The sequence below is a fragment of the Gallinula chloropus genome (assembly GCF_964237585.1).
Source record: "Gallinula chloropus genome assembly, chromosome: 5".
NCBI lineage: Eukaryota > Metazoa > Chordata > Aves > Gruiformes > Rallidae > Gallinula > Gallinula chloropus.
The window spans coordinates 40,316,237-40,341,825 of record NC_140090.1 but is presented as its reverse complement, the minus strand read 5'-3'; the positions used below and the strand labels follow the sequence as shown (position 1 = coordinate 40,341,825).

Sequence of the window (25,589 nt, the reverse complement as noted above, 5' to 3'; positions counted from 1 at the left end):
TTCAGAGATCTATTACAAAGTTAATGGTTTCATTTCAGGAAAATAGTGACAAACAGTAAGATTTCTCTTGGATTTTGACTCCAATTTGATCAATTTGTTTTGCTAGCATTAAATTTCTATCCCATACTGCAGAGAAACCTGAGTAAACCTGCAACAGCAGAGGAACGTAAGAACAAGAACTATGGGTGTATCCACATACTGCCTCCCATCCACTTTAACTGTGCCTTGAACCCAGTGCTCATCTTAAAAAAAATCTGTTTACTTCAGAGCATGAAATTATGAAATTATTTGATTGGAAGTATTTCCTGAAACAGTCAACATCTTTAAGAAGAGCCACTCAATCAATGAGAGAAGAAAGCACTGAAGCAGTAAATAAGGTATCATAAAATAAAAGGCATTAAGAATATGCACAATGACTTGAAGATAGGCATTGGTCGCCAGCGGGAAAAAAAATTAAAAGCCCTTTCTTTTACTAGGAACGTTGCTCTGTTTGGTCCAATGAAGACACCAGGAAAAGAATCATCATCACCTTAACCTCAAAAAAACATTCAAATACAGCACTCGTGCTGCTAACATACCATGTTTTCTTGCACGATGATGCAAGAACAAGATGATGCTGTGAAACAAGAACAAAATTGGAAGCAAATCCGAAAACTGATGGCAGTCCAGTTTCAATTCTTCTTGCCTAAACATGCCAAATGTTCTGGCTATCAAAAATCTAAACCAGAGCTATATAGAATCTGTACTAACAAGTCTGCTTCCTTAACTTCCTCCCTGTTTCCACCCACCCACCCCCTCACCCCCCCTTATTTTGGTCATGGAAACCCAACTTCCCACCTAAAGGCATCATTTCAGCAACAGTAGTTCTATCAAATATTAGAAAGAGAATAGCACAGATTCAGGGTTGAATATGAATTCGAATTTCAAACCCTGTATTATTCTGTACTAATTATTTCTGTGGCTACGAAAATTACAGAACAGTCAAAATCTCTATACAAATTTACCAGAATATTATTTTCTAGAAACAGAGAAGGTCAGAGACTCGAACCACCACTACACCTCTCCATTGAATAAAGAAATGAATAAAAGGTGGACCTCAGTTGTATGAGGTGCTTGGTAATTCACAGTTCCTGTGGACATTAAGACATTAACCAGTACCAGTACAGAACTCCTTTCTAAAGTCTCAATTCCCAGAGAGCATCCCTAGCAGCCATATAAATAAGGACTTGATTGTTTTAATATGAATTTACTGGATTTATTTATTTATATTTACTGGATAAATACATGGTTTTAGGTTACTGAACTGAATAAAAGGATTATAAGATTTCAAGACCTTTCAATTAGACACTACTAATTGGACAAAGAGAAACAAAGATGAAACCTACACTTTACATTTTGACAAAAGTCTTTGAAATCAACTTCTTGCTACTCACTTTAAGTCTTGCTCAGTATAAGCATAGAAAGCTCCACATTTTCTCAGACTCAAAGGAAAAACGTTTTAAATTACATAGAAACAGATGTATGTGTTCCTACTCACTGTGTCTTTTGCAAGTCACCTCAGTCTTAAATTGTTATTTCAGAAAATGACTGGCTTCTTTCTTTTTTAAGGTCTACCTAAAATATTCTGCAGTTATGCAATCCTCCCTTGATTTCTACCATTCCAGTTTAAAAATCAGCAGTCATTTTGAAGGCAATTTCAGCTTTGCCTGCAAAACACAGCGTTTTGGTACACAAGCCAATCTTAGAATTGCAGCTGAGCACAGCACGCAAAAGAAATATCCAAAGTGATCAGCTACTGTTATTTATTTTCCTTGGATAAATGACATAATCCACTTGCAGTGTATATATTTATTAAAAGACATGCAGAAGTATGAAAGGCTTGTCTTTCAGTCTAGAAGACTAAGAGCATTTTGTTTTCTCTGTCTTCATGTTTCCCACGGGGACAGTCTAAAAGTTCTCCTTCAGGCCCTTGGGATGCTCTATCACAAACCATCATTACTTCAGTAAGGCTTCACATACCGATGAAGATGCTGTATTAAACATGCATCTTAGTGACAAAGTGAAAAAAATACTAGCTTGTGTAAGTTCATGAACGTTTTTTAATAAGATCAAAACCGCTTATTACCTGTTTTTCCAGCTCCACTCTCTCCTGTAATAAGGATACATTGGTCTTTGTCCTGGTCCCTTAAAGATCTGTATGCTTCATCTGACAGAGCAAAGCTGCAAATGGAGAGTCAATAGAGAATTAGATAAAACAAATACCAACAATAATTACAATCTGTCCTTCACATCTAGTCAGGGGAGTAAAAAACCCCAAAGCCCAAGTGCTGGTGTTCTGTAAGTGGTGAAGCATTCAGTTTTCAGAACATAAAGACCCACAGAAGCAAAATGGATTCTTTTTCTCTGTGGCTTGCTTAGACTTTCTCCAGGAACAAGCAAAGCATAATCTCTACATTTCTCTAAAGGCAGTACACTCAAAGCAAATTTACAAAATTTCAGGGAAATTCAGGTAGTGTTCTTCATTGAGCAAAATTACACTCTTCACTGAGCAAAAAAGTCAATGCATCAACGGAACAAACTAGCACTAGCAACACCACAAGCTGCAATTTCTACTCTGAAAAGTATGAAGACATCTCAGAGCCTTATAAAACATCAAGCAATTTAAGCATTCAGGTACTGATGAGCTTTTGCATTAAACATGCAGAAGTGTTTCCCAGTGTGTTCTTAACTCAAGAACATGTCATGTAGCAAAATGAAAGAATACGGCAAAAATCAACAGCTTTCCTGTACCAAAAATGTCTTTCCACAGACCTCAGAACATCATCATCCTGAAACTACAGGGCTGCAATTTGAATCCAGATGTGCTTTGTTGCTATGCAGCAATATATATTTTGGAGAAATGCAGATGTGTTAGTTATATTTAGTTTTCTGTGGTAGCAATTTTGAGACAGGAAAGAGTAATATTGATTTTGTTTCAATGGCATTTAACACTTCATGGAAGGACGAACTATGGAAACTGAGCATTAGAACCCCTCGGAAAAACTTAAGCAAGCAGTATCTAAAAAAGGACAAAAAAGCAAAATCCAAATAACAAGGCACACTTGCATCACACAACTTAAAAAATTAGAGCGCCAAACACGGCATATTTTTTCGTGAAATAAAGATCCATTCAATAGAGAGTTAGGTTACCACACCGAATTAAATACTTAGTGTTTGTATGTGCTCAGAAGTGGATATTGTTTGTTACTTACAGCAAGCAAACCATGTATGAAAAATAGAAACGAACTCTCAAGTCAACATAAAATGCATTGCTGTCGCAGGTTCCTGCCAATGATGCCTGTGTGTCCCTCCTGTCTTCTTCTCTCCCTCCTGTCCTCTTCCCTAACACATCTGCCTGTCTAGTTGCATGTCCAGCCCAGGGCTCCGCTTTTCTCACCAGCTTACACTGTCTAAGGCACTGGGTTACAATTCTCTCTGCACAGATGGTTGGGCCATCCGCTTAACAACACCCCGCCAAAGGTCATCAACTCCTTTTGATACACATACCACTGAACCTGAATTAAGACTGATCTCTCAAAACTTAATACTGCTATGGTGATTGAAGCACTTGAACTCAGTAGTTCAACCGGAGGTGAAAATGTGTTTACGAGAAAGTAGCAGACTGTAATGTTTTTAGCATTACAACAAAGTCAATTTGTGATGTGGCCAACATGCTGGAGAACTAGGAAAAAAATATTCTGCTGCTTCTGAGAGACCATGACACAATTTCTGGCATCCACTTCGCTGTCTGGAATCCAAACCACAGTAGCAATAACACTTTACCAGACTCTCTTACAGGACATATTTAGGAAATGAATAGTATTTGTTGAACACTGCTACAGATATACTTGTAAATCGAAGAGTACAACGCGCAACGCTCAGGAAAGATTATTCCAGCACACACCGTGCTTCTTTTTGCAAGGGGAAACGAAAAAAAAAAAGCATTAGATTGAAGAGGAAAGAAATAAAAACTGCACTGAGCATTCACGGGCCATGTGAGAGCACATTCGTACTAATGCCATGGTTTCCACAGGTTCAATTCATGGAACTGGCTTTCAGCAGGGAGGCAAGACTCTGAGGTGCTTTTCAAACCTACAGACTGGATGGCTGATTCCACGCCTGCTGTCCTTCAAACAGTCCCAGCAATCAACTAGCTAGTATTTCACTGCTGAAACAACTCTCTGGGCAGTAGTTTCACGCCAGAAAATGAAGTCAGCATCAAGCACAGAGAAAGTATTCTGTCTGTTGATATACTGAGTTACGAGTTAATCAGCTTAGTAACCATTCATCTTTTCTAATACAGTGAATTCTGGTTTCCCCAACAGCCCATCAAAATATATTTTACTGCCTGATGTATTTATTAACTCTGCCTGTGCTGCATAGTTAAGAACACCAACTCATGTTTTTTTTCTCCTCCCGGAGCAGAGAAATTGAGAGCCTAATATTGCAACGAGACCTCTGAAGCTGGAGGAGAGTGGGATTTCATCCAGTTCTGGGTTTAGCCAATCTAGTCAGAGACGCTTAGCATACATTACCCTTGCCTCCAGCCTACACAAACCAGCAAAGAATTATACTTCACAAGTACATCAAATGTTATCTACCTCAGACAAAAGAAAAAAAAAATTATTCATTTCAAAAGAAGTTTTGTGTATGTAATCATCAAAAGTGTTTTAAAATTTACCTCTGACATTTCAACCACTGCTCCAACCATTCAACTGGGAAAAACATAACAAAGAGCGTATTCAAATAACTAAGACTTCTTTGTCTTTCTGGCATTGAATAACCAGCATTAGACACATTTATGCCCATGACTGAACAAATATATTTATAACTCAGAGAAAAAGGCAGATCCATTGATTGGCAACTTTGACTTTCATGGAATACCACTGCACCTCACAGTCCTTCCTAGCTATTACCTCGATAAAAATAGAAACAAACTTCAGTTTGGTTTTGTCCTTTGCTTCCAAAAATAAAATATCATGCTATTCCCATTTTGTAATAAACATATAAAATAATTTCATTTAAGGTCATTGTAGTTTAACACATTTTAGCGATCTGTAGACCACAAAGAACCCTTCCATTCTTCTCCTTTTAGGAATACATTGAGAGGCATGGCTCTGTAAAGTCACCATTTGAGACAATAGGTTTAAACCGCATACCACTCTGAGCCACCTCCCAATTACAGAGCCTAAGTAAAATTTTAGAACAGTCTGTAGTTTAAAAAGCAGTTATAAACCATGAGTTTTGAATTAGCTGGTGAGTGTGTCAGCAGTGTCATTTACCATACCTTATAATAAACTCTGCTTTGATTTTTAGGTTTTCATGAAAGAAGATGACGTTCTCCTACCACAACAAACACTGAAATATTTATTGGAGTTCTCTTTTAGCCGTGACTTAAGTATAGAAGCAATTTGAAATCAAAACGCCACCCACACCTTGCTCAGTAAGAAGGCTCTGCTTTTTTATAGCACGGCTTTTTCAGCCACACAGCTCCAGATGGCCACAGCTCTCACAGAGTCCTAACCCAAAAACTTCTAGCAAAGGGAAACAGCAAATTGGCCTCCAAGGGGGATTTCCAAAGCGCTCCAGCAATTTTCTGCTGCACAACAGCATCTCTCTGCTCTAACACATCAGGGTCAGGGAGAGACAGGAGCAAGGTTCCCACCCACTCACCCCAAAATGAGGACCAACTGCTAGCACTTCATTTGAACGCTCAAGATCGCACCCACAATTACACCAGAGTAAAAAACTTGCTCTCATCATCATAAATACAGTTCATGAGAGCAGCTCTGCTCTTCTACCACTTTTTTCCTTTCAGCCCAAATCAGAAGGATCAGTATTTGCCAACTATTAGCATTTCTTGCCCCTGCCATTTTCATTTTTCCTCTCATTTCCCTCAGCATTCACAATTAGCTGGAATTAATTAACAATATCTTAAACTCCCTCCAATTGCTCTTCTCACGCACTAGAGTCAATTCCCTTCATCCCATCTTCACTGACTTTTGCTTTGCTTCTGAGAGCCCTGCTCCCCATTTAAAAGCACCTACTGCTTCATTTTTGCTTGCGAACTGCTGGCTGATTTGCTACTTTGATTAGAAATTAAGAAAACTGCTCTTCTTGACCATTCCAGCTCTTCACATAGTAGATCCCTGGCTTGTTTCTGCTCAACTGAGTTTAAACACACTGGTAGGGTACTAGAAGTTAGCACTTACCAAAGACTGCACACCATGACAGACTGAAAAGGACAGCAGTAAAATGTACATTGTATATACAATATGTCATTTATATTAATTCTTTCAAGTTCAATTAAAAGCACAGTTTCAGTTAATTTCTTTTCTGAATGCACAGAAGTGCTCTGTGACCAAGTAAGAGCAAACAAACTATTTCCTCCTCTCACAATACCAAGTAGGAACAGATCAGAACCACAGTTTGTTTGGTATAAAAACTCCTGACAACTTGAGCTAGGAACAGTGGAAACACATTTTACAAAGTGCATTGAAGGTTTCACATTGCAAATCATCACTATTTGCTATGTATGTTCTCCCCACGCACTGAAACTCAGTGGAAAATTCACCATTCAGGAAAAACAACCATAAGAGATTATTTATAGTATTAGCTCATAGTGCAGAATCATTTAATCTCACTGCCCTAGGGATAAAAAGTGTATTCCCATTTTCCATAATTACAAACTGTCTCATGTTCGGCACTTTGACACACTTGAAAAGAAAAGGTTGATTAGCCTGCCATTGGAGTGAATGAAGTAAAAGCTAAATTGATGGAGCATCAGCTAGGATAGACCTTCACAGGCAAGCAGCTGCTGTCTGAAAAATGCCAATCAGGAAAAAATAAAACATGCTTAAACACCAGGATAAAGAGATGTGCTAAGACAGATGGAAAGCCTTTGCTCCCATTCACATTCTCCCATTTTATTTTCCTGGTGAGCAAAGAAACCTGTCTTATCAACAACACTATATAATGTTGTGGCTAATATGCGAAGCAGAAGGGTGCCTCCTGCTGCTCCCCCACTTTGTTATTCGAATTAGCAACAGTGAGGTTATTAGATGCAGAATAAAGCTCAAAGCTGTGTAAATGAGCCCATCTGATTTTTAAGAAGCAGCCATAATGTATGGAAGGGAAAGGAGAGAGGCAAAGGGAGGGGGAAAAGGACAGACAAAGCCACTGTTGATTTTCAAGAGCAAGACACTTTAAAACACAGCTTATTATTAAGCCAGAGATATTTTATTTTCTGTTCAGTAGACTGGGAAAATAATATACCCGTCGATGCTCAACTGCAGGTTGAGCAGAATAGTGATTCAGGCCAATAACCTGAGGTCTGGATAAAAAGAAGAAAATGTTCTTTCTGAAAATCTTGTCTTTCTCACGATGAAGCAGATTTCAGATGTGTTCAATTGACTTTGCCTCGAAAATCTTCCAACAGAGAGGCCCAGCCAGTGCTTCTCCCCAAATACAGTGCCTGCACAACCTCACCGCTCAGCACAGCCCAGTCTGTCCCTGATCCTCCTCCCTCTCGCAGGATGGCACATATTTCCCCTCCAAGCAAGTGGGGGACTTTATCAGTTTTGATGCCTTTATCTTTACTGAATGGTGGTCAAAAAAATGTGATTTTTTGAAAACCAACATCATAAAATGGCACAGGTTGGAGGGGACCCCAAGGACCATAGAGCTCCAACCACCCTGCCACAGGTAGGGACACCAACCTCCAGGCCTGGATCTACAGAAGGTTGCCCAGGGCCTCATCCAACCTGGCCTTGAACACCTCCAGGGACAGGGCATCCACAACCTCTATGGGCAGCCTGTTCCAGCACCTCACCACTCTCTCTGTAAAAAACTTCCCCCTAATATCTAATTTAAACCTTCCCTCTGTTAGCTTCAATCAATTCCCTTTTGTCCTGCCATTGTCTAAACTTTAAAAAGTTGATTCCCCTCCTGTTTCTCTGCTCCCTTCAGGTACTGGAAGGCTGCAATGAGGTCCCCTCGCAGCCTTCTCTTCTCCAGGATGAACAAGCCCAACTCGCCCAGCCTCTCTTTGTAGAGGAGGTGCTCCAGCACCTTTCCCTAGCACTGCACACAAAAGCCAAAAACACAGACTACGATTTTCTGCCTATTCCAACAACCTCCAAGGCATCTCTTTAGAGATGCACATTAGTATGAGGGAAAAACAACAAATGCCTTTTACCAGGAGCCTATGACCCAGCTGTTGCATTATTCTCCTTCGACTGGTGCCAAACTGGATCTCTGATGCTGCAGATGACTGTGCCCCTTTCTAATCCAGACCACAAAATAACTCCTCCCTCTAAATTTTAGCAAACACTGTCGCCCCAAGAAACGTGTTTCCATCACAGCTCAGTCCTGTAAGGTGGCAGCAGAAGGCTGTCAGGAGAACAACCTGAGTGTGGGCCCCAGCTTGGGGGGCAGAGAGGAGCAGCAGGCGGAGCTTTGGTGCTGCCAAAAACCAAGCAGACAGGTCAGCCTCCTATCCTGGTAACAGCTTAACCAAGGAAAATCCACCAGGGTATACCAACTGGGACTAACATGGACCAGTGCCAGCTGTACACACCATAAACACCTGCAGCTGCAGGCAAACAACAGGCATCACTTGTGACTTGGTTTGCCTAAGAAAGGGAATTAAAATAGTGAACTCCCATTTCGTTGTCTACTGAAGTGAATATATGCATAAAGCAAGGCAGGTGGGAAGCAAATGTCTCCATGTCCTGAGTTTTTCAGAAGAGCAGCGTGGCTTGGCTTCTGCCTTGACTACCGCCATTCCTTGACAGGACGTCAGCCAGGGGACGCCATGTAACCTTCACCTGCTCACTCAGCCCGTAGATCTAGCAGGAAGGGGTAACATTTATTTCCAAGGCACAGCACTAACCAGATGAGTTTGTCACCAAAGCAATCTCTCTCACCCCACACACCCGGCAGCAACCTCTCTCACCCCACAGCAGCCAACCAGCTCCTACACCGTCACACTGGAGGATGCAGCTGGCTGGGCCTCCTGCAGACATACAGCAGGTCAGTCTGCTGTACCGTGCATTGTAAGGACTTTCTCAGGGGAAAGGGATTACAAATAAATAGTAATTTTACTTGGCCAGAATATCTTCAAGGGGAAGTACAGGAAGCGTTTCCTGTTGTTTTATTTTAAAAAGTGTATTTAATTACATGTAGCTTATTTCCTATGATAAATCAGCACTTGCCATATTTAATCAACTGACTGCCTAAAACCAGCCAAGCCCTTACACTCAGTGGTATACACTGAACCTTTCTGGTGGTTATTTTCTGGGTTCAAAGCTACACACTTGAACCACCAGCCTGCCCGCACTAAACAAGCCTGCAAGGGAAGCAGTTTCACAGCACACCAGAAATGCCAGAAGCAAGAGACTCGTGTTTCTCCACGGGCCTTCTGAAGCTTTGCAGTCCCCGAGGTCAGGCTCGTAAAAATTCAGGTTTCTTCCATTAGCAAACACAGTCCCCAGTTCAAATGGAGCAGCAAGGGGTCAGACAGCTGAATGGGATGGTAACGAAAGAGAGACGCAAACTGATTTTCCTTGCTTGGCTTCTGTGAGAGTTTAACTAGAGGAGACAACATGTTTTAAAATCCCAGTTTACTGTTTCATCTCCTTACTGGCAGATTTCAACTGCGCCTCTGAGCTCCTGCGTCTCTGTGGAATCAAAGGGCTAGTGGAACAGGGAGGAAAAAGGGAAGGGGAAAAGAGTCATTCCCTTTCTGTGCCGAAACATCCAGACTCTCAATATTTCACAGAAAAATTAGATCAGTTTCTGTACCTAATACAGCACGTGTCTGAAAGTTCACGTCAGCTTCAACAAAATTTTACATAAAAGAAATCTTTTTCTACAGAACAAGGTGTGCTTAAAGCACGCTGCTGCTCTGCGTGAATAGCGTGCTCGAAGTCAGCTCCCCCAGTAAAACCACCTTGACCTAGGGGGCTCAGCATAACGCATATTCCCTCGAAGCAAAACCCTGAGTAGCAATTATCCCTTATTTTTCAAAACACTGATTGTGGCTGAACACAGCTCTCTACACTTACCCATAGCTATTCCAGAAAACCAGGCCCAGAGCGCAGGTGAAGTGAAATACTTCCAAGGAAAGACTGCACAATGCTATTGGAGGAACTGCAATCCTTGCAGCTTGGCTTTTCCAGTACAGATGGGAATAGACTGTTAGCCACTTTTTTCCTTTTCTTTATCTTTAAAATATGTAGATATCTTTAGTTTTGACAAAATGTATCTTCTAGTTTCAGTTTGCAAAAACCAGCAGCAGAGCACAGACGCTCCCTGTACAAAGGCCAGTGACTTTTTGATCTCTCCAGTGAAACCATGATAGGGCTGTACTGTTGGTAGGGTTTTCCTGCAGCAGAGGGGAGAGCAGTGCTGCTCTTATGATTTCACATGGAAAAGTGATTAGCAAACAGGCAGCGCTCCATGCTGCGGCCTCAAAAAACATATTCCTGCCTAGCAAAAAGAAAACCCTGCTTTTATTTGCAGCCCTAGGAAGCCTCACCCTGAATTGAGAGGGCAGAAATAAGTCATTTCAATGAGAGAAGAGAGACAGCAAACCAAGCTTTGGCTTCCACGACAGGCGTGCACTGCTACCATGTGCTCATGCAGCGACTTCTCTTGTGGCAAATAATTTTACTGCAGAAGCATCAATACTGTCAAGACAGGCTGCCTCTGCTCTGTTAACCGGAGAATGAAAAAGAAATTTATGCCTTTATTCTAAAGCAATTAAACATGTTCAAGTGTTCAGGGGAGGACAAACAGTGAAGTGAGGTGCCCAGTTTCACATACTTCATAGAAAGGGACACGCCTTCAAAGGTCTCAACTCAGGACAATAATGTGTTGCAGCACAACTAAACTCCAATATCCTGCACATACCTAACAGCTATAGCATCTCACATTAAAAACCAGATCCTGGAATGACTCTGTATCTCTGGCCGGTGAAGAAACAGGGTAAAGAAACATCAGCCATGCATTAAGGCAAGAGACTGAAATGGAAGGCAACAGTTTGCCATCAGAATAAAAGCTGAGCACATTGCCAAAGTCAAATTACAGTGCTGCAGAGATGGCACATCATCACATCCTCATAGCTATGTGTAAGCTAAAGGAAGTTGCTAATCATCAGATTTGAAATCTAGGCTCAGCAACACAAAAGCTATCACACAGCTGCCCAAGTTTAGAGACAGCAGTGACAAAACTGCAAATAAAAGTAATTCAGTTATCTGGAAAGCATCTGATGGGCAACATCAACACTATGTAATTACAGAGGTATGTTGTGACTCACTGAGGAGTTACTGATCTTTTTTTTAATTTTGCAAGCAACTCTTAAGCCCTCTTAACAAACCAGTGAGGTTGTTAAGTTGTTAAGAAGCCTTACACAACTTCTTTTTGCCTCCTAGCTCTCGTTTCCAAATAAAGTACTACTCATGAATCCCTGGACAAAGTAGGTATTAGAGCTCATCTCAGCTTCTGAGAGCTTGTTAGCTCGGGTACAACATCAAGCTAACATGTCCATTCGGTCTACAAAATGGTTTTTGCTTAAGTTTGTGTGTGACATTTGTGGTTATAGATCAAAAATATTCCTTCTATGAATGGTCAAAGCAAGAAACAAAAAGCCGCCTTCTGATTCCTCAAACACTAGGCTTTGTTTCAACCCACATGGACTATTTCCAGGGACAATGTACTTCATCTACATCCCTTGTTGGTCTGCTGATACTCAAGGAGAATGTGAACTGCACACATCTTCTGTCCAGTGGATAGAGCCTCATTAAGAATCATGTTGGAGTAATTATTATCAGTTGTAATTTGAACTCTACAAGCTTTAACAACTAAAAATAATTTCTGTATTACATAACAAAAAATTGTCAATACAAGAAAAATGCAGATTTGAACTTGCTGAAATGACCACAATTAAACTGTCTTTATAGTTCAGATCTCTCTTTGTAAACCCCAGTCCCAACTCTCTTATCTATTCAAAGCATAAGTAAAAGATTATTCAATGTGCTAGACAGTAAATATTAAGACTGCATTTCCTGATTCAAACATGAAAAAGTTTATCTTTAATAACCCAAACTAAATTAATCATGGTGGACCCAGAGTTCAAGAAATCAGAGCCTTTTGCATAAAGCTGAATGGGAAAAGTTCTCCCTCTAAAAGGTGGTAAAAGACCTGGAATGGTACTGAAGTTTCTTTATGGCTTTAAGCATAAGCTTTGTTTACGCTGTACTAAAAATCATGACAAAGGCTTCTAGCACAGCGGATGGTCATTTCCTGGTGTGCTATAAATTGCTTAAAAAAAGAAAAGAAAAAAGACAACCATTAACCACAATGACACACTTCCAATGAAAGGATGACAGCTGTTCTTAAATGCAATTTGAAATCCCAGTTCTGGAGAGAGTACCCCACTGCCAAACGGGAACAGCGCAATGGCCGGTCTGGTCCATACACACTCAATGCACAAAACGGGACTGCTGGCTCTTCCGACAGGGCTTCTACCTACCCCGACTGCGTTTAAGCAGTGAAACATAGATGTGCCTTCCTTTCAGTGCTTCCCAGCGTGCAAAAAGTCCAAAAACTCTAATGAAAAGAAAAATTAAGCTATTGTATCCTTTCTTTAAAAAGTCAAGTTAAATTTAAGGCCACATAAAGCTTTTTAAAAAGATTTTATTTCCAAGCGCTCTCATAACATCAGCCAGTCTTCTAATCCAAAGAACACCATTTTGTTAAGCAGCACAAAAGCGGTTAATCTTATTTCTGTCCTAGACGTACAAATGAAGAGCTGGAAGAACAGTTGAGAAATGTTGAGAAGAGACAAAGTGCAGTTACGTGTTGACAAATCCGTAGAGCTGCATTACAGAACTGAACAAGCACTGCAGGTCCTTCCCTTTATTGAACCGAGTGACCACTTCATTCACAAAATCCAGTCAGACATACAGAATGGATTCCCAAGCCTTTTGTGGCAATTAGAGGGGTTCTACTTTATGTGATAGTGTGAATTAATTAAAAATAAAACACCTCAGCATTTCATGTCCTAGAAATATCCACGGCATAATACGGACACTAGCCACAACATTCCCGTTCCAGGAAAGCAGGAGAAATGGGATCTGACAAAAAAGTTAACCATTTAGACTATTGGAGCATTAACACACATCTCCAACTATCCAACGTATATTAAAGCTTTTTTTGCTTTTTAAATTAAATTATCCCTGCTCTAACAATATCGCCAAACCCTGAATTTTCTATGCTTACAAGTAAACACAGACTCTAACAAATACACACACATGAAACAAGATTGTCACAGATAAGTAAAAGCATTTGACTGAACTCAAACGTGAAAGTATGCCGTGTACAGAGGCACAAGTAAATATTTGAAAACAGTTCTGAAAACAAAGTTATATTGAGGCTCTAAGCCAGCAGTTAATTCATGAAGGATGCCTCAAGATTATTTTCCTTCCTACATCATGACAACAATTATAGAGTTATAGAAGCATCTGGAATAGAATTGAAGTGTTTCCCTTACAAACTCACTGTGTTTTAAAGGTACCCAATTCTTGCACTCTTTGCAAGCTTCTTGAAGAAGTCCACTGGACACACAAATGTTTCTTTTTTTACCTTTTCTGGTTTTTTTTTAAATCACTTGGCCGTCACATGGCTCTCCAAGTGGGAGACTGATGGATGAGCAGCTCCACCAGAGCCAGGTGGGTCCTGCCCAGGGAGGGGGGGGTTCCAGCAGCAGGACTTGAGGAGCTGCAACTGACAAAACAGCCAGAGATTAAAATCCCTGGGGTATTTTGGGAAAGAGTTTTGTCTTGATACTTTTTATATCCCCTGTAGTCTACATACACTCTGTGGCTGCACACAGCTTCGCGGGTTTTCAAACTGGAAATCCTCTGTCCCAGACACATACAGCACCAGTGCCATTCATAAAGAATTTAAAGGGCCTTTTCATTTCTTAATTTAGGGCAAGGCTACTTAGGGAACTGAGGGAAAGGCTCATTCCAGAGAACTTGGGAATCCAATCTAAATGTCACTCCAGACCATTTAAAAATTAAAAGAAAGCCCAACATTCGCCTTTATGCTACATCTTGGGTGTCAGGTGCATTTTTTGAGCCTCCTTACCACTGGATGTCCTGCTGCAAACCAGTTCCTGTATTATTATTCTGCATTATTACAAAATTTCAAGCAATCTAATACTGGCAGCAAACAAGCAACCATCATTCTTTTCGTTAAGGCTCTATTTACCTCCGAAGCACTAGGGTGAGATGGCTGCATTCTGTGCCACCCAAACCAACTAAGAGATCCCTACTCCAATTTTGGAAGAAAGGTACAGTTACTGTTGCACACGAGAGAAACGTTGCTTTATGAGCCTAAGCCTTCAAGTTCACAAATCACTTTCAAAATGCTCTTCAGGGAATCAGATGGCCATTTCAATGCGGCCACATCACAACTGCCTTCCTCAAACTCTTGTTTTCTCTGAAGGACTTCTGAGCTGTCCTACCAAGTATAAAATTTAGGAAAATCTGCATCCCATGTGTGCTGTGCCAGCAGCCTGCAAGAGAAGAGGCTCTTCCCAGGCATGAAGTCCTTGAAGCAAGAATGATGATGCTTCATCCCCTTTTCATCTACATGCTGCAGGGATGTACATTCACAGATACATCATATTAAGCACTGCCTCACTATAGAGGTTAACAGAGTAACAAGCCCGACCCTTTCAAAAATAAGACTTCAGTAGCGTCTGTAGGGTTTTTTTCCCCCTCACTTCTTTCAACCCATTCGTAGCAGCAGGGTAGCAATCAGGTACTGGTGGTTTTCCCTAATTGTTATTAATGATTTCTGTCCACCATAGATGTTCCCTCCCTCCCCAGCAGTTCATTTTGCTGAGTAACCTCTAAAGTGATCACCTTCCCTCAACTATAAATCTCTTCTGAAAGAGGCACTCTGCTGAGCCACACGAACAGGTCCAGAGACTGAGCTTCTGGAGGAGTCAGGAATAAGAACATAAGGCCTGTAAAATGTGGATACTGCAAGGTGAACAAATCATAAGGGGAGAAATAAAAAAAAAAAATCAAAACAAACATTAAAATAAATCCCCCAACAAAAAGCAAATGAAGATGAGGACAGGACAAACTGAAAAGGAAATGGTAAAATAAACACACTGGAGCAATGGACACTCAATTAAGGCACAGGGTCTCACCCACTGCCCCCTTCTTCAGTAAACCTTCTTCAGTAAATAAAGACAGGTACTGTGTACCTGTGGGAAAAGCTTAGTTTTACAAATAGGCAAAAACTTTCCCTCACAGCTGGGACTTTATCATGCAATTCAGACAGAAATATTTGCTTTAAATCAAGGAGAAAAAAGCATTACTGTAACCTTGGTGCTTCCAAAGACACGCACAATCTGAGGATATCAGCCAAAAAAACCCCAGAAGTGAAAATACAACTTCTGTATTCCCTGTTTTCATTGGCTCAAAAAGTGAAAAGGAAACAGAAAATTGTGTCTATTGTCAGAGCAATTGCAGATGTCCACAGGATAATGGTTTGTCCTGATAATTATTAATGGGATGATCATCGAAATGGTGAACATTAAGTTCCTCATTCTTGCATTTAAACAGGCTTCAGGTTGGGATCTTTGTGCTTGTATCCTATATAAAGGCAAGACGGTTTTCAGGAGTTGCCTGCAAAAGTTTAAGTCTCTCTAAACTTGAAAGTTTTCAATGAAAAACTACTGCCCCTTTCAGAAATAACTGAACTTAAAGAATAACAAGTACATAAATGTACAGCAAAATTGCCTGAATGGAATGCTTCAGTTGTGACAAAAGCCTTCATATATTTTCATGCTGTCCCAGTTATTCACCATGAATACTTCAGTGCACAGCTTAAAAAAGCAGCAAGCCACACTATTTCTGAGCTCTTACTTGCTTGTAGCTTGTCATCAGCAGTACAGTTGCCACTTCCTATTTTGTACTTAAATTGAAAATATTCCACGATTCCTCTAAATCGAGCAGGTAAAGCATTTCAGAATGTGAAGGGGAGCAAACAGTCACCTGCCCCCCCAAGTCCCAGAGACGGAGAGCTGCAAGTGGCCTGGAGCTGACGTTAAGATAGTAAATGCAAGGAAGTGCCGAACTCTGCAAACCCTTAAAGCAAAGCTGTTGCTGGTGGGACAGTGGCACAGCATGATCCCTCAAATAAATGGCACAATAAGCCATTAATTTCCTACCGACTTCACTTTGAAGATGCCTGCGGTTGCCTTTGTCAGTGGCAGAAGCCAATGTAAATTAGCAAGATAGACAGCTTGGTCCTTTCTCATGTCTACATTACCCACAAGGTAAGCAAAACAGCAATTACATCAATTGAAATAGTAATTACATCGACTGAAAGAGGAGAACAGAAGTGTAAGGACTGCAGAAATCAAGCAGCAAACTGAATACTGAAATGTCATACTCTGCCCTGTCAAGTCAGAGACAAGTTTGATCCTGTCTTGCAGATAAAGATAAAACCAGAGAGATTAACAAAACATTGAAAGAAACAATTAAAAAGCTTGGTTCACTTCCTATTACAGCTATGCAAATACTGTGAAAACAAGCATTCAGGAGGCCTAGAAAACTAACGCTTTATTACACGGTGTCACAACAACAGCAGTGTATTTAAAGAGGAATGAACCACTAAAATAAAATCTGTTCTATCAAGCCTTATCAGGTCTAACACTACCCAAAAATCACCTGAACAGAAACTTTATCCTAGAAATTCAAAGTGCGCCCGAGGCCCTACTCTTTAGTTCCATGGCCCGAACTCTTTAGTTTCCAAGGAACCTTTTAAAAAACACAAGCCTGCAATTAAGTATTAACTGGCGTCACTGAAGGCGTCAGTCACTCTTGCAGACGCTTGTGATGAAGCACAGTGCAGATGACAAGGTGTTCGCTTCCAGAGTAGGGCTAAGAAAACACATGAACAGATATTTCACTCCCATGGGGTTCATTTCCTTCGGTGTCCATACATGGGAAAAAACCTCCCCAGGTTGATCTTCATGTCATTACGTACTTTTCTTTCCTTCCGGTTTATCTGCTCACCAAGCCTGCTATTTTACTGAGACTGGCATATCCTCCCCATCCCAATCTATCACATCCAAACAACTTGCACCTACCTCGACCACAGACATACAAAACTACTGGAAAATAAGCAAAATCATAATTTAGGTTCCTTATTTCCCAGGAGCTCCCACACAGAGATGGAGCTCTCAGGATCCCGTGGCAGTCTGCTTCAGAGACGCTGACACTTCAAACCTGTGATTCCTAAACTTGAAGGTTCTCTACAAAATGACAGACCCTGGAGAATATGGGCTACCTTGTTACCAGCTGACAGTGCTTTTTTTCCTGGAGGAGGTTTGGTACCATGCAGATATGGTTTCTATAGGAATTTCAAACCAAACCACTGCTAGAATTTCTCTTGCAATGAGTTGTTTACATTTTTCTAGCTAGCACTAGTAACACTACTTGATTTACATGTACATAAGAGACACTGAAACAAGAAACACACTGTATATCATTTTATTTCTAGACACACTTTCTAGGTCATATGTATTAGTTTTCCTATTAACAGTCAGGAGTTTTGCTTTGCTCAGGATTATGCAATAGGATCCAGAGTCTTCTCCCAAAGCACACATGAATGGTACAGTGGGCTTACCCACAGTCAATTCTTCTGAAGAGGCCATGGCACAACAGAGATTTACACATCAAAGAAAAACAAGTATGTGTATCTCCACAAATCACTATGGGTTTTTTTACCCCCAGGTCAGAAGAACTACCACAAATTACAATTTTGGAAGTGTAGTGACCTCCCCAGATGTGCCCCAACCCTACTTTTAACGGTGGCCTCCTACTCTGAAGGTCAGTTAACCCTAGAATTAGGTGCAAGCCCCGAGGCTGGGATGACGCTGGCTCCACCCTAAACCCAGTCCTTGGCTTGTATTGACCAGCAAGATAGGCAAGCACACCACTGGTGATCACTCTGAGCTTGCCTGCAGCTGGACAGTACAGTCCCCCAGAAGCTCACCTCATGGTCTATTATCCATCATTCAAGTACCAGCTCCATGTTCACAGAGTGAATAAGTGGACTGGCATGAATCCTTAGGCTACAGCAGAAGGCACTACATATATTAAAGGGGATGAAAAGTTGTTCAGGCTTGTCAGGCAGCCTACGTAGCCCTTATTTTAGATACCTACTACATTTTAAAAGTAGCTTTTAAAAATGGTGAGAAGTTTAACAATTTTGGCAGAGGCAAAAAGTGATTCTCTTGGTTCTGTGGTTCTCATAAGCATCTACAAACAGGTGGGAAAGGAAACAAGGTCACCATAAAACATGATCATTTGATATTTCTGGTTTGAAAAGAAAACCCTGTATCTGTAAAAGCCATAACAAAAGTTGTTTCACAGCCCTATATTTCTAGAAGACAAAATTTTCATAGAGAGGCAATAATAAATAAATAAATAAAATTTGTGGAGAGATCATCTCTGCCCAACACAAATGAGTCTTACACTTTCCCTGACTTTGCACTCTATCCAAACTTGCAAGGGAAATCTATTACTATCACGCAGTTAAGAAGTCCTGAAATAAGTTAGAATTCAACATTTTTTCACTCTAAACTCCTGATCTTAAAGTGGACTCCAGAAGTTCTTTTCTCTGAGACGGCAGCCTGACCATACAATTATTGTCATTAGTTATGAATGATGTTTAAGAAACATTTTTCTACCAAGTTAAGACTCTCATAATACATACACAGGAATTACTTTTGATTATTTCTATTTTGGAAAAAAAAAAATCTCTCTCCAGTGAGATGGAAAAATGTGGAGATCAATGTATCACTATGTACTTGACTCAACACGTAACCAAGTAGATGGCCTTGACTTTTGGATCGTCAGACAAACTGCAACTCCCAGATTTTATTTTTAAAATCATATGACAGCAAATTTTATGCAGCCGAACAAAGTTAGCAGAGCATAAAGTTCTTTCAGCAAGCAACTGTGCCAACTTAGCCAACTTGCTAAACAAAACGGTGAAGAACGAAACCTGAACATAGCCAGCTTTCAGATCCAAGAGGGCCAAGAACTGTCAGAAGCTTATTCAATCTGATTAACTGGCTGTTTGCATTTCAGCTGATGCATCTGGATATTTTACAGATTTAGTGGGAAGGCAAAAAACTATTGGAACAAAATCACAGAATTGTAGGGGTTGGAAGGGACCTCAAGAGATCATTGGGTCCAATCCCCAAAAAAACTTTCCAGACATCATTTCCTTTTAACCTAAAAGCTAACTGTGAAGATACAAAAATGTATGGCCACGTATGGACACTCATCCAGTCGCTGCTCACTCAAGACAGCCTCCTGAACATGTGACTGCCAAGTCAAGTGGCAACCTCACAATACACTGGAAACATTTCTCTATCTCAGCATTATGCAGAGAAGAGGAACAGGTGGCTTCACGTTTATCACTGTCACATCTAACACGATAAAACCGCAACATACAGACTGTAAAGAGGAGATACCCTTGTCTTTAGCCATACCACCCACACCCGTGACCCAAGTCTGAACCCGTTATGAACAGGGTTTAACCATATTCCATTGCTCCAAATAATTCTGCCCAGGCCCAAACAGTATGGGCTGTGTCAGCCCTCTAGAGCCCCGTGGCATGGCCTCTGACTTCTCTGAAATGTGTAAGCCTGTAGAAGAAGGACAGAAGGTGAATGAAAGAGTAAGAGACTATGCCTACTTCCCAGCCTTCTGTTCTGAAGTTTAGACTCAGAATTGGCATCACGTGCAAATCACATTTTGCAATATTATACGTCTCTATATATGCAACATATTTTAGCCTTAAAATTGGTGTCATATTTGTGGCACTCTGACTGCCCTCTTGCGACAGGCTTATTTCTGCCCAGTATAAAAGAGAGGAGACCAAGCTTTTCTTTTCCTACAGTTACCATTCAGACACATCCGATACGTTTCTGCACTCATCATGAGGGCTGTTCATTTTTTGCATCACGTGCAACCAGTAAGAGTTTCTTTCAGATATCAAAGGTAAAACTTGGACTCAAACACTTGTAACACCTAGAGGTTTTCACAAGGCAATCTGGACATTGAAAGAAACAGATTTATTCAAAAACTGACTACTTAACTTTACAATGCAGGAATAAAGGCTACTGGTATTACAGGAAAATGTTCTGAAATGCACATACCAGGATCTAAATACATGAAACAGAACAACTCATCCTGACTTCTCTTAAAAGTAAGGGTGAACTAATCAAGATTCATTTTGGAGTGTGACTTTTTTTGTTTGCTTTAATCAACAGAGACCTTTTGATGAGAAGAGACAGCTGGCACCATCTGTTTCAGGACAAAATGAAAGCCAAAACAACTTCGCTGTACTTACATGTGAGGACTGAGTTCATAGAAGTTTCGGTTTCTGTATTCTTCCACTTTCTCTGGAGTATAAATAGGCAGAGATCTGTAGGGGTTTATTGATATCACCACACTGCCAATGTATGTCTGTCAAAGGAAAACAAAATGTTGTGAATTTTTCTTTTTAACATACTTTTGCTGCTTATATATTATTCTCCCATTTAATACCTATGCAAAAGAAAACAGAAAGTCTTATTGTACTGATGAATAAATATGTACATCCATCCTGAAGCACCTTTTAGATCTCTCCCAGCAATCACCATGGTTCACCAAATTGCTATTTCTACATAACCAAAAGCTTCTTATGAACATTTTTTAAAAGAAAGCCCAATTGTACAATATTTCTGTGACCAATTCAGTTGAGGAAGGGAAAGGGAAAAGGACACAGATGTCCACAAAGAACTGCCTCTGCACAGCAAAAGTCACAAGAGCTTTGCTGCGGCCCTCCTGCACTCATACAAAACTACATAAGGGCAAAGCTGGAGTTGGACTGCGCTCCCTCATCCCAGGAGGAACTCTGTGCCATGTCCTCTAACACTTGGGCACAGAAGAGCTTCACAGCAAAGACACACAAAGGCTAATATCCTCTGATAGGTTTCTGTCAACAGAGAGGTTTATGGTCAGGTTTCAAGTCAGTCCTACAGTGATTCCTCCTCAAAAGATACGAAGCACAGTCTTTATTTCCCGATTCTTAAAATACTTGCCATTACCTGTAGAGAGCAGACAAAGCAATGCATTGTTTTACTCTGTCAGGTCCCAGTCACCCCCAAGCTGAATAAAGACTGACACCATAGATCCCAATTACCACATCGGCACATGACACAATCAACCTGCCTTCATCAAGCCTACTGCCAGATGTCCCGCAGCTCTCTACACCCCCCTCCAGCTGCAGGGGCTGTATTCAAATACACCCGAGTGGCAAGAAATGCCACAACCCCATCCCACCCTGCCTGCAGATACCGATCAAAGAACAATTAAATCCCGAGAGTTTGGTATCTCCTTCCACAACCACAAAATAGAGAAGTAACACCTGGTGAAACACAGCCTTCCAACAAGCAGGGAGTCCCGGAAGGCAGAAAGGCTGCACACAAAAGCCACAGGTTCCTGTTACTTGGATTACACTTGCTTGTAACTGCTGAAGAAAAACAATGTTTTTTACACAGATGTGTGCTTTTTAAATGGCTCCCTCCCTGTGACACCTTAGCACACGGCAATCACTACCTGGACTTATCCCCACAATTTTTCTTACAGGGAAGTGCTGGAATACACATTTTCAGATGGGAACGGAGACAACAAGAAGCCCAAGTTACTCACCAACGTATTCAGCAGAGCACTGAATTACCTCCAGAGCTGCAGCCAAAAATTAACAATACAAAGTGCAGCTACCCTTCCCTGCCTTTCACATCTAAAGCAGTTTTCTGCTAAATACTACCCAAATTTGGTCCTAAGCAGAGAGCTGGGAGAGCAAGATTTCCCATTTCCACAGCATGTGCACACACAGGCAAGCTGTGAACTCGCACAGCATTTTCTGTCCCTTTTAAAAGAGTTGAACAAACTAAACTTCAGTGATAAAACAAGTAGTATGAGGCTTCTAGAGACTCTCATAGTTCATCCTAGCAGTGTTTATTACCCGCAGGATGAAACAGAAGCAGCCGCTGCTGACAACCCTTCATACAACTGCTGCTACGATGAAATACAATACCTCACTAATTGGACTCCAGACTCACCCTTTCTAAACCCACACACTTTCTCCTCTCCTTCGGAATTGGCCAGAAATTTTCTGCAAACACCTCCCCCTACACATTCGAGGCCAGGACAGGCCAGATAACCTAGGTAAGAGTCTAGGCATAGTGCTGCAAGGGGGAGCAAGCCTGAAGGTGCCTCGCATTTTGGCAGCCAGGCTGCCACCCGAGAGGAACAACTCCCATCCGGCCCACAGCACACCTTGAGGGAAGCACCCCCAAGGGTGGAGAAAATCCCCAAATAATTAAGATTTTTGCTTCTTTTAAATACACACCACAGTGTGCATTTAAAAATATTTTCTTTAAATTAGAAAAAGCTCTAGTTCTTGTGGTCATCCTCCCCATAAGGAGGAAAGTTTTTTCCATCTATGTCCAACCTCTTCAGCTGAAGAAGAAAATACAAGACCTGCCTTCCTATAGTGCTTACTTTGCGCTCTCAACACATGCGGCTTTGGCAGTTTGCACAGATTCCTGGTGAGAATAAAAGCTACCCAAGAGTAAGAAGCTTTTTGGTCTTCACAAGTGCATGCATACCCCAATTAGGACTCTTTCCTGATAAAACATTAATAAGTTACATCGTTTCCTCCTAAATCTTAGGAATTTGTGGATTCAGCCTGTTGTGAAATCGGTACTGGGAAGTGTCAGCAGAAGAGAGACAAAGGCCAGATCTTCAAGATCATATTCTGAAACATGAATTCTTTTGAACTTGAAGACTTGCCCTTTTCAGTTATTCTGCTACCATAAGAGCATGCACTTTAATTGCTAAGTTCCTTGAAGTGCCCTGAGATGCCAAGGTACAGGAAGATGAGTGAAAGCAAAGACCCTGATTTTAATTTTGAATACAGGCATTCAAATGGGATTTTTTTAGAACCATCTCTTCATAGCTAAGTATTGCTTAGGCAATGTATTTTGGGCATTCAAGTCAGCTGTTTATTGTCAAGACATGAACAAATACAGACCATTTCCTAAAATACCAATATTTCAGAAGGTCAAATGTCTATACAGAAACAAAGTCCTACTCATGTCCATTTCAAACACCAAGCCAAAGCATGCCAAGAAATCACTGGTTCTGCTGCAAAGCTCCTTACACGAACTGATCCATTTCCTCTTCTAAAAATGCCACTATCTCAAAGATGATGCCTAGCAGTTCCTTGCTACTGGTGGTCTGTGAGATTCCACATAATGGTGATAAACAAATCTGGAAAATAGCTTTCCCACATAACATCTGCCTTCCCATCAGAACTCTATTATAAACAAACAAAATAAATGGCTGAAATCCTTGAGGAAGCGACAAGCACAGAAACATTCCAGTGCTGAAAGAAGAATGCCCAAGAGTAGTAGAGAATCATACCGTGGCACTCCAGGGACTAAAGAAATCCTTCATTTTCCCTGTTTAAGGAAAAAGAAGTGAAACCCCAGGGGAATGGCCTCATGATGATGAACAGACAGAATGTGGTCAGGGGATTTGATTTCTTTCCTGGCTTTGACATGATCTTGTTATGCGAGTTCGGACAAGATCTGCTGTCTCCTCAAGTTCTGCTAACTAGAAACTCTTGATAATATTCCTTCCCCCAAACTTCTAGTTTATTGTTACAACTCACAAAGGCAAATTCTGCCTCCTTGGAGTGTCTGTCCAGAACCCAAACTAAAAGAACTCTCCTTGGTCATTTATCAGCACAGCAACACTGTGACATACAAACATTTCATCCGCAGAAAAGAGCATTCAAACTTCCATTGGGTCAAGTGACAACACATCCTGCATTCTCTACCCAAACAGTGCAGACAGCTCCTTCCTGTTCAGAAAAGGGTTTAAGACCCTGAGTTGGAAGAAAATTCTAAATCACAACTCAACTGGAAAAGCCAAGAGTATTTGTTACATCACTTCGAAGAACTCTTGGACATGCAACATGCAAGACACGTTGATGCCTGAAAGCAAATATAACTGCTTGGGGCAAGATGTTAACTGCCTCTTCTAGCTTGTATCCGTCTTGCAAGGCTCCCTGGGCCTTCCTGACCCAAGCAGCTCTAAGACTGGCTTCAGAAGAGGCCTGAAAGAGCAAGACAACATGAAGCTCCCATTGTACAGAAGAAACCTACCAGCAGCAGCCTCTTCCCAGCCAAGGGCTGGGGAAAGCTATTGCTAGCAAACTGCCCAAAATGCTTGTGGACCTTTTCAGCTGAGAGGTTGCAAAAAACCTTACAGAGAGCCCAGGGAAAGGTGCCCATACACCTCTGCAGCCAGGACGCACAAGCACTGCGGTGAAACCTGATACACAGGGAAGAGGCAGCACAGACCAATTCAAAAGGAGGAGCTTTCAGAAGACCACTAGTAGAGCTTATGGTAGAGTATTTTACATCTCGGGACACGGTATATTAATAACGCTACTTTTCCTCCTTGCGAAATTAGTCTTGCAATGCACCAAGGGCCCAGAAGAGAGGACTGCAGCTGCAGAAGCCAGACAACGTTATCGCGGCAGCAGCTGAGGTTGCAGCACTGGAGCTGTGGAGCTAGGGTATCGTAACAGCCTGCTTCATGCCCTCGGAAGCTTTTCTGGATCCATGGCACCCTCTGCAAAGCAGCCTTCTGGAGCTTAAAATATGATTAAATATCTACACCATTTGCTGCAGACCCTCTGGAAGCATACTTGACATCACTTTTGTCAGCCCGATTACAAACAAGCCCACTGCTTCTTACCTGTGGTAGCCTCTAACGAACCCAGAGAAGTTGCTGCTGCACACAGGTCGCTCTGGCTGTAAAAAGCTCCGCTGCTAACACACCTTGCCAGTGCACTAAACTCCCTACTTGCAGTAAAGCTGCTCTACTTCTTTAGTTTTTAAACGCTGGAGCACAGAAATAGAAAATGAAGAAATTCTAGTAAAACAATAGCACCAGTGTGCATACTCATTCTTCCACTTATGCAGACCGTTTTTAATACCCCAGATACACATATCGCACATTTCTTCAGTATTGATTAAGCTCAAGTGTATCAGGTTCCTATGACTCTGAAGAGTATCCTATGATTCTGAAGAGTTTCAGATCACACCACTGAAAGAATTCACTGAAATGAGAGACATTAAAGAAGTAAGATCAAAGGGAAGTGTGACGAGATTTCATTGGAATAAATCCAGAACGAAGGCTTGAGCAGCAGTGTTTTAGGGGGAGGGGAAGAGTTATTTTGGGGTTTTGTTCTTTAATATGATATATGCAAAATTATATTTCTAACATAATACTAATTTTCATTTGTATTTGCCTGAAGTACTATGGTTCTGGATCTTGCCAGCTCATAACCATACATGTCTCTTCATGCTCAGAACAGCTGAG

General features: G+C 41.2%; 1 protein-coding gene across 1 annotated transcript in view; it reads right to left on the bottom strand.

Moving 5' to 3' along the window:
* Positions 1 to 25,589, bottom strand: part of MYO1B (myosin IB) — a 109,702-nt gene that overhangs the window by 58,707 nt on the left and 25,406 nt on the right. The window contains exons 3-4 of the mRNA XM_084265741.1: positions 20,497 to 20,612; positions 2,126 to 2,220 (exon numbers count right to left, since the gene is read on the bottom strand). Of these exons, the coding sequence (XP_084121867.1) occupies positions 2,126 to 2,220; positions 20,497 to 20,612 (211 nt within the window). The remainder of the gene's footprint in view (positions 1 to 2,125; positions 2,221 to 20,496; positions 20,613 to 25,589) is intronic.